The 9,159-nt window shown below is 57.1% G+C and overlaps 5 protein-coding genes across 5 annotated transcripts in view; 3 read left to right on the forward strand and 2 right to left on the reverse strand.

Moving 5' to 3' along the window:
• The window catches only part of SDRG_12963 (plasma-membrane proton-efflux P-type ATPase), a gene marked incomplete at its 3' end in the record, with an annotated part of 3,330 nt that extends 2,778 nt beyond the window's left edge, over nucleotides 1–552 (forward strand). The window contains exon 2 of the mRNA XM_008619046.1: nucleotides 33–552. Coding sequence (XP_008617268.1) covers nucleotides 33–552 — 520 coding nt within the window. The remainder of the gene's footprint in view (nucleotides 1–32) is intronic.
• A 557-nt stretch (nucleotides 553–1,109) lies between these two features.
• On the forward strand, nucleotides 1,110–1,938 carry SDRG_12964 (hypothetical protein). The gene has a single exon (XM_008619047.1). It carries the CDS (start codon nucleotides 1,219–1,221, stop codon nucleotides 1,819–1,821), a length of 603 nt encoding a protein of 200 aa, XP_008617269.1. The 5' UTR covers nucleotides 1,110–1,218; the 3' UTR covers nucleotides 1,822–1,938.
• A 367-nt stretch (nucleotides 1,939–2,305) lies between these two features.
• On the forward strand, nucleotides 2,306–4,167 carry SDRG_12965 (hypothetical protein). Its single transcript, XM_008619048.1, has 8 exons — nucleotides 2,306–2,325; nucleotides 2,378–2,579; nucleotides 2,630–2,732; nucleotides 2,783–2,929; nucleotides 2,974–3,343; nucleotides 3,478–3,719; nucleotides 3,769–3,875; nucleotides 3,927–4,167. Exons 1-8 carry the CDS (start codon nucleotides 2,319–2,321, stop codon nucleotides 4,075–4,077), a joined length of 1,329 nt encoding a protein of 442 aa, XP_008617270.1. The 5' UTR covers nucleotides 2,306–2,318; the 3' UTR covers nucleotides 4,078–4,167.
• SDRG_12966 (hypothetical protein) lies at nucleotides 4,136–5,867 on the reverse strand (the record flags this gene model as incomplete). Its single annotated transcript, XM_008619049.1, has 1 exon — nucleotides 4,136–5,867. One exon carries the CDS (start codon nucleotides 5,865–5,867, stop codon nucleotides 4,185–4,187), a length of 1,683 nt encoding a protein of 560 aa, XP_008617271.1. The 3' UTR covers nucleotides 4,136–4,184.
• Nucleotides 5,868–6,649: 782 nt separating this feature from the next.
• On the reverse strand, nucleotides 6,650–8,746 carry SDRG_12967 (hypothetical protein). The gene is made up of 7 exons (XM_008619050.1): nucleotides 8,567–8,746; nucleotides 8,469–8,516; nucleotides 8,333–8,424; nucleotides 8,235–8,283; nucleotides 7,869–8,189; nucleotides 7,189–7,813; nucleotides 6,650–7,146 (listed from the first exon to the last, which is right to left on the reverse strand). The coding sequence occupies exons 1-7, from the start codon at nucleotides 8,704–8,706 to the stop codon at nucleotides 6,709–6,711; spliced, it is 1,713 nt and encodes a 570-aa protein (XP_008617272.1). The 5' UTR covers nucleotides 8,707–8,746; the 3' UTR covers nucleotides 6,650–6,708.
• Nucleotides 8,747–9,159: the final 413 nt, after the last annotated feature.

Here is a 9,159-nt window from a genome sequence, read left to right on the forward strand (position 1 = left end):
CGCGGCTACATCCCGTTGACCAACGGCGTGAGCTTCTGCGACTTTGTGTGGGACTACTCCAACTTCAACACCAAGTACACCAAGGGCAACAAGGCCATCGGCCCCGGCATGCAGAAGAAGGACGGTATCCTCCGCTCGCTCGTCTACACGCAGGTGTCGATCTCGGGCCAGGCGCTCATCTTCGTCACGCGCACGGCCGGTATCAACACGTGGTTCTTTGCCGAGAAGCCGTGCAACCTCCTCCTCATCGCGTTCGTCTTTGCCCAGATCGTGGCGTCGGTCATCGGCTACTACGGCTTCAACGGGTACCCGTCGGACCGTATCGCCGTCTTCGGCTGCGGCGGCGGCTACCTCGTGATTGCCTGGTTGTGGTCGATCGTGTGGCACTTCCCGCTCGACTTGATCAAGTTTGCCGTCAACTACGTCCTCAACGCCAACACGTACTCGACTACGGCCTTCGACTCGCGCATCAACGCCGGCCACCCGTCGCAGTCGCACGCGCGTGTGACGCAGCACGCCCGCTCGGTCCGCGCCTCGCGCACGGTCGCGTAAGCCTGCTTGCAATCGCATTGTATAGAAATAATAAACGATTAAAGAAGTTTATTGCAAGTACATTTTACATTTTTAAACCTTGTTCCAGCATCATTTTGACAGCCTAACTCTTCCCAGCAAAGTCCCGTCGCGGAAGGCATTCAACGAGCGAGATTGCACTTTCAAAGTGCAAACTCGTGCTCGCCATCATACCAAGTGTAGACCGTTGCTATAGTCTTTGCTCACGATCAATTATGGCGGGCGATGCCGGCGCAACGACACCTAGTACAGTATTGTTCTGTTCACAACCCTCAACGCTTTGCGGCGGGCCTCGCATAGCCTGTATCGTCTGGCATCGGACTTTGAGAGCAATGGGACCGGTATTCATAGGTGAGAGGTAGCGTTAGATTGATCGGTGCGACAAGATACATTTGCATTGATAGATACTAGTACTCGACAGTGTGCAGTGCAGCAAACGCTTCAGAGTGATCGGGAAGCGCTCACCGGAAGCAAGCCGACTCGGATGCCGTCGAACTCACTGGCCGCGCCATCATCGCCCTGCGGGCACCGTGCGGTACCAAACGCAAAGCATCACGAGACGAGTCGCGCCGAATTTTTTGAAACCAAGCGGCGGGCGTTTCCGTGCAAAAAGGCGCGGTTGGATCTCATTTTCAAATACACTGTCCCATGCGTTTGGTGCTGTTCACGTGCTGTGGCCTCGGCATGACCATGGCGACGACAAAGACAGGGGTCTACTTGCCTGGCAGCTGGAGCCCTGAGTACACACCGTCGACGATCAAGGGCTTGCCGACCTGTTCGACCAACAACTGGGTCGTCTCGGGCTCGACGTACGACGGTGTCACGGCCTGCTCGAATGCCAAGTCGACAAAGATCTCTATCAACCCATTTCGATGCACGCAGTACAATGCGATCAAGAACATCCAGGGCATCTACGACTGCAGCTCGTGCTTTTACGGCTGGCGGTTTGCACCCAACGGGGACGTACTCTCGTACGAGAGCACAACCCAAGCTGCGGGCATCCGCTTGAGTGCGTACTTTGTGCCGCAAACCATCAAGAGCCTTGACGGCATGAAGTCGTGCTTGATGACCAACGATGCCAACCTCGCCTCTCTCTGCGACTTTATTGAGCGCGACAGTCTGGCGCCGGGCGCCAAGGCGACGTGCGTCAAGAAGAGCAGCCCACCGTACACGTTTGCAAAGCCGCTCAACGACGCTGCGTCATGCAACACGTACGCTGTCAAGAACAGACAAGTTGTCTGCACCAAGTGAGCCCGTGTGACGAGTGTGAAACTGTCAAAGTACTACCGGGTAGTACTCTTGTTGTCCTTGGATAGTTGTAAGCAACACTTTCGTGTATCCAGTCAACAATAGCTGCTTCTCTGCAAACTCATTCTGTCGTGCGGCGACGTCGTCGGCTACATCGTCAACTACTCGAATTGGTTGTCGGCCCCTTCGAGGCGCCCGAACAAGGGACCGCCCCAGCACGCCGGCACGTGCGCTGCGAGCGGGTTGATGGCGTGCTCTGCCTCATCAAACGCGCTAGAGATGCTGTACTACATCTTGGGACACATTGTGGGATGCGAGTATCGACGACAATCTGACAAGCGACGCACAACCGAGTTGGCACAACCGAGTTTGCACTAGGGGTCGGGCACGCTTCTATTTCAAGTGTACGGAAATAGTGTGCCAACCGGATACGAAAGTCGTATCCGGTTGATGGACGGCTACGATCGCGCAACACACTTCGATTTTGTCTGTCACAAGCGATGCCAGGTACATCCTGCAGGCGGACTAGTACTAGCTGACGGGCAAGGGCTGGGCGTAGCGACGCCGCTGACGCCGGCCTTCCTCGAGGAGCTCAACGCGGCCTTTGAGGCCTCGCCCAGCAACGTTGTTGCGCGCAATGCCATGACGTCGGCCAATTGGTACGACGTGGTCGTAGACCGGCGCGAGCTGCAGCGGCTGACGCACACGTTTGCCAAGAAGCTGCCGGACGCCAAGGTCTGCAACCAGAACGAGACGGGCCGGTACGTCGTCCTTTCTACTTACCAGTGTGGCGAGTCGTTTTGTGTCGTAGCTGCTGGCTGTTTGCGGCGTCGACGCTGCTTCGCCGCGCGCTCCAAACGAAATATTCGCTGAGCCCCGACTTTGAGATTTCGCAGAATTTCTTCTACTTTTACGTATTGCGCATGCGCCATCGACCCAAAATTCCCCTCTTTGGTTTATATAGGACAAGCTCGAAAAGTGCAATTATTTTTTCGAAAACATCCTCGCGACCGCCGATTGCAGCGTGGACGACCGCCTCGTCCATCACTTCCTCGCCGACCCGACCAACGACGGCGGGCAGTGGGACATGCTGGTCAACATTGTCAACAAGGCGCGTTCGTATGTACACACAACAAATATTCATATTGCGCGTAGTACGGCGCCGTGCCCAAGAATGTATATGGCGAAGCCAAGTGCACAGAAGACTCGGAGCGTCTCAACCTGTTTCTGAGCGCCAAGCTACGTGACTTTGCGGCCGAGCTACGTCGACTGCATGCGACCGATCCCACTGCGCTCAAGGCCGCCAAGCAGCGCATGCTCGGCGTGTGCCACCGCATTTTGAGCATCTTTCTCGGGTCGCCGCCAACGCACTTTGACTTTGAAGCCCACGACAAGGACGAGGTGTATGTGAGCGTGCTCAACTGCACGCCGCGTTCGTTTCTAACGGACGTGGTGCCAATTGCGCTGAACGACTATGTGAGCATCGTCAACGATCCGCGCCACGCGTACGGCAGTCTTTTGACAGGTAGGCCCCTTGCTCTGGATTTTCGTTTTTTTTTCTTTTGAATTTTGTTTGAATTATGGTTGATTTTTGTTTTTGATATTTTTGATGACATTTTTGTTCATATTTCGACACTCTGTGCCATGCGATTGTACTAGTCGAGAAGCTCGGCAATGTGGTCGAAGGCAACCCAATTCGGTATCTCAACTTGCCGACGACCGACCTCGCGCGCTATGCCAAGGCGCAGCTCGACGACGACCTCCCCGTGTGGTTTGGCTGCGACTGCGACGCCGACTCGGAGCTCGAGGTCTACGGTGTCTACTCCAAGCAGCTCTACGCAATGGAGGCAGTGTTTGGCACGCAGTGGAGCATGACGAAGCGCGAGCGCATGGAGTACCAGGTACACTATTGTCCTACGTAGGAACGACAATGATGTCCTCTTTTTGTAGAATGGATCGATGACACACGCCATGGTCTTTACAGGCTACAGCGGATCGCCACTCCCAACGAAATGGAAGGTGGAAAACAGTTGGGGCAAAAAGCGCGGCGATGCAGGGTACGCTCTCTGAAAAATGTCTTATTGCCCACACTATGCTATGTGGTGTAGATATGACATTATGACGGACGCGTGGTTTGACGACCACATGTACCAAGTCGTCGTGCTCAAGAAATACCTCGCTCCCGAGCACCTTGCGCAGTGGTGTGACGGCACGCCGCGTGTGCTGCCCGTGTGGGACCCCATGGGCAACTGCTTGTAATAGCTCTCGACTTGCACCTTGAATATAGCCACCCTTTGGATAAGATCCAAATAATCTGCGTATATTACGCGTGGATTATTTCTGGTACTACGATGTACACAACTGACCTAGACGCTGTAGCCAAACTGCTGAAGCCGGAGCCATGAGCTCGCTGCATCGTGGCACGACCACAAGTGCGGGAAGCTCCCGCTGTCCGAAGCCATGTCGAGGCAAAAGCCGCGGTGGCTCACATGACGGAGCTGCTTGGTGCTGGCGTCATAACTCCATTTCTGGTTGACATTGGTGCTGTCACATTTGTACAAGTGCACGGCGCCACCGTCTTTTGCTTGATATGCATCGAGGCACTGCTTGAGGGCTTGATTCGTGACCAGACCCGTCGTTGCGTCGACCGTCCAGAAGGCCTTTGGGTCGTTCACGTTGGTCGTAAATGCCACTTGATCGCTGCCGACTTGCACCGCAGCCAAGGCGAGCGCGCCGTTGGTCAAGCGCGCGCCTTGCGTCGTCGGTGTCACGACAAAGAGCTGGTTGTCGTTGTTGGCGACGCATCCAAAGACCTTGACGCTCGGGTCCGTGGGGTTGACGTCGAGACACACGTTGGAGTGGGTCGCATGAACAACCTTTTGATCTTGGAGCCGCCATTTTTGGTTGCCGTTGCTGCCGTCGCCGCAGTCGTACAGGTGCACGTAGACCTGGCCGTTGTCCTTGTAGGCGTCGAGGCAGCGGTTCCCGACCGGGTTGCGCACTTGTTGCGTCGCAGCGTTGTACGTCCAGAAGCTACCAGTTTGGTTGGTGTTGGCGACCGCCGAGAGCGCGTCGTTCACTTGAGCAACGACCAGTCCTTTGGCCGTGACGAGCTGGAACGATGCGCGGAGGTTGTCCGGCAACAGCGGTGTCGGAGCCGGTGCCGGTGTCGGCGTCGGTGTCGGGGCCGGTGTCGAAGCCGGTGCTGGGCTGCTGTCGAAGCCAAACTTCCATTCCCCGCTCTCATTGGCGAGGCCAAAGCTGCCTTCGATCGTGCCACGACCCTTGTTGGGGTTGTCGTGAAACATAAAGTAGGACGGTCGCTGTCCACCCTTGCCTTGGTTGTTGATCCACGACTGGACTTTGTTGAAGTAGTCGACAGCGTTCGCGTAGCTGGGCACGTGGCCGTTGAGCGTCTGGCCGGCGTGAGGCCACCCGGTCTCGACGAGCTCGATGCGCTTGCCAGGAAATGCACGCAGCATGGCGCTCCAGCGCGCGTCCAGGTCTGCGATCGGGTTGGTCTTGGAGTCTTGGGACGCCCCAAAGAACGGGTAAATGTTGACGCCAATGACATCGACCGCTGCCGCGAGACCGCTGTTGCGCAGCCAGTCGCCGTCCGTTTGGACCGACCCAACGAGCACGTTCTTGCCGGAGAGGCGCGCGCGCACCGAGTCGACTCGGGCTTTGACCATAGCGAGGTCCCAGCCGTTCGTGAGGTCTTCGTTGCCGACGTAGACGATCGGGACGCTGTTGGGGTTGCGGCCGAGGCCTTCGACGATCGCGTTGACATCGTCGGCAATCTTTTGCTCGCCAGACCGGAGCCAAATGCCGGCATGAATCGTGAGGCCATTGGCTGCCGCGACGTCGATCGCGTTGACGCCGTTCCAAAAGCGCGTGTCGTACGTGCGCACAAAGGAGAAGCGCGATTTGATCGTCTTGAAGTGCGCGTCCACGCTCTTCGGGTCGTACGAGTCGTAGCAGACGCCAAAGCTGCGCACCGACACGAACAGGAATGCAACGCACAGCGATACGAGCCGACGTCTCGTCATTGCGGAGAAAATGCAGTTGTGGCGACGACGACCCGCATGGAGCGCGCTGGCGGCAGAAAGGTGTGTCACGATGGCAGGTAGATCTGCCGACGACCGATCACCGGCCATGGCAAGCCAACGTGCGGGACACCAAGGGTGTATCCTGGTGGTATACGCCTACCGATGCTGAAGATGCAAGCAGCGCGCCATTTCGCTGTCGCGCTCTCGGAGCCTCGGAGGGCCGTGGTGTCTTTGGTTTTGCATGGTACCAATTGCCATATCCAAGTACACTTGTCGCGGACCACAACCTGCTTGCGAGTGCAGCCAATGATCGACGGACTCGAAAACACTCGAAAGCATGGATGGCACGACGGTCGAGAGTGGAAAACTGTAAGTCTACCTTATCGATGTCGCTTGCAGTTGACTCATGGACGATGCAAGGGAATTGTAGCTTGGATCGAAGAAGTATCTTGACAGCCAGCTTGACAGCTGGACTGATGCCAGCGTGCCGACCACTTGACGATGCTTTGCGTGACCGCGCCCTTCACGATCAGCAAGCGCCAATGGCTACGAGCTCAGGGTACTGACATGAGTCTGACACTGACACTAATATGTGCTCGCAGGCCAGTGTACGTGCGGCGTCTCTGGGCCCATCCTGGCACACCATACATTTTATAGGTCCCACTCGTCTTCTCTCTCCATTCTCCCGCACGCACTGCTGTTGTCGCGTCGAGATGAGCTGGATGCGATCGCTGGCCACAAGCTAGCTGCTCCAAATAGGTGGATCATAAATCGGGTGGTCCTCCCTCGCCAAGAACGCAAAGTCAGTGCTACTGCAGTTAAAGCAGTAGGTTACACTATACTAGACAAGTGCAAACTCGGTCATGTCCATCTGCAGTAAGAGCTGGAGCGCCGCGTTGAGCTCGTCGCGGGACGGGTACACGGGCAAGTCGATCCGGTTGAAGCACGCATGGGACCGCGGCAGCAGGCCGGGTTCGTACGCGATGGCCTTGATCGAGAACGGGCAGAGTCGGCCGTCCGTGCTCGTGAGACCTTTAAAGCCCTGGACAGGTACGTGCGTCGAGCCTGTCGCAAACTGGAGCAGCTTGGCACGCTCCGCGTTGGTCATGTTGGCGACAGCGTCCCAAAACCACGACAGCACGAGGGCGTCGGTGGTCGTAAAGACCGCCGAGACGGACGTATACTGCTTCCAATCGTCGACGCTGATGTCTGCAATGCCGCAGAGGAGGAGCTCGAGCTCCTTGTAGTCGAACGGCGCAAGCCACTCGGGGGAGAGCACCTACCAACACCATCAACACTAGCGTTCCACGCCTCGTCCTACCTCGAAAAACCCAGCGAGAAAATATTCGACTTGGCGCTGGATGCGGCCGAAAAGAATGTACTCGGCCATCACTTGGACGTACAGGGCTTGGTTGTCGACATTGACGGCCATGGTGTCACCGCCGGGTACGAGTGGCACGACGTGCTGCGCGTCAATTGCGACGGTAAAGTCGAGGCTCAGCGCCGCGACGTCCGGCGTCGATTGGACGTAGAGAAGGCTCTTGTAGAGCTGCAGATCCATAAATTGCACGTCGAGAAGCGAGAGCGGAAGACCGAGGAGGAGCTTGTACATGGGCGTGCAGAGGTGGAACGGAAGGACTTGGCCGTCAAGCAAGGCGCGCCCGAGGAGTCGGCCGACGCAGCGATACCGAGTGGGCGGCACCGACGAACGGGGCGCAATCGTGTACTTGTAGTTGTCGGTAGCCACAAACAAGCCAGCGCTCTCGTCCAAGATGGCTTGCGTGAGCATCGTGTACCACTCGCGCTGGAGGCCGCCGGCATCGACGCCGATCTCGCCAATAAGCTCAATGCGGGTTTGTGCGCAGAGCTGGTCAAGCGGGAGCTGCTCCAGCAACCGCATCGAGCCGTCGAGTAGTTTGCCTCGGTGTACCGAGAGCTTGGCAATGCTAGTCGTGCATGAGAGAGATCGATCAACGAGACAGGAACGTTGCGCTAGAATACCTCGCGCTCGGCAAGGCGTCGAGCTGGGTGAGAAACCACAGATACTTGGTCGAGAAGGACGACGCTTGAAGTGCGGCAAGCTGCGGGATGAACCACGCTGGCCATGGCGTTCCAAGAAGGGACATGGCGGCGCCGTCGCGCGGCTGCCGCACACGCAGAATCGTGAGCTCGAGCTCGTGGGGCGTCTCGGCATCGACTGCAATCTCCACGTCATGTTGCGGCCGCACTGCGTGTGGTACGAACGACGCGTGCTGCGGTACTGCGCTCCAAATGACGTGGCCAGTGTGCGCATCCAAGGCCCGCTTCCAGTCGTGGCGGCGCCTACGCGATCGTCAACCGACAGGACGAGGTCGTTCTTCTTCTTACGTGGCAGCCTCTTGGGCCAGCGATCGTTTCAGTGGTGGGCTCTCGAGGTCTGCACGTCGTAGCGATGTGAGACATTGGTGCTAGTGACGGGCACAGACCTTTGGCCGAGTCGCAGAGCACGCACGTCGTCGACACGTCGGCATTTTCAAACGCGCACACGACGCAGCGCCACTTGGCGGCGTGAGTCATCCTACCGAGCTGCTGTGAGAGGTCGTCTGTGATCCAACTGCGAACAATTCTTCAATGTCTTGGCGATTGAGACCGTGGATGGCACCGAGAAAGCTACGCGCGGTCGGTGAATTGGCCACTCGGAAGTCGTTGGGATACTGTACTCGTTCGAGAGGAGCGGACGGCCGAGCGTGAAGGACATCGGCTTTGTCATGAGCTTAAAGATGCAAAAGTACACAAAGCACGCAAGCCCAATGACGATGATGGCCATCGGGATCACGGCCTGCGTGAGGTAGTTGGCCATCGCGCTCGCCGCTGCAGAAATGACAGATCAGATATTGCCGAATTCCAGTGTGATTGGGTTCGAACTTCGAGAGCTGGCCAATCCAGGGCCGACATTTGACTGACCAGCCGTAGTTCGAAGACATGCGACGCAAGTTTTTCCTGTGAGCTGCATCTTTAACCTTCGCATGCAGGAGCGCGCCGTGGGTCACATGGGATTGCTCGGCCACGCAGAGCTACATGCACTGTGAGCTCCGCCGTGCATGGTGCGGACCGACGTCACAAATGTGAATTACTTTGCGTTGGCAGGTTCAAAAATGCCTGCCGAATGGAATTCATTCGATTGTTCACGGGCTGTCTATAGCAACTCTGTGTAGTACTTGTGATCGAGTTGAGAAGCCGAGTTGGGTTTTATCACACGACGGCAAAACACTACCGCCATCCAGCATGACGTGAAGCACATGACACACATAAT

This window comes from Saprolegnia diclina, assembly GCF_000281045.1.
Source record: "Saprolegnia diclina VS20 unplaced genomic scaffold supercont1.54, whole genome shotgun sequence".
Classification (NCBI taxonomy): Eukaryota; Oomycota; class Saprolegniomycetes; order Saprolegniales; family Saprolegniaceae; genus Saprolegnia; species Saprolegnia diclina.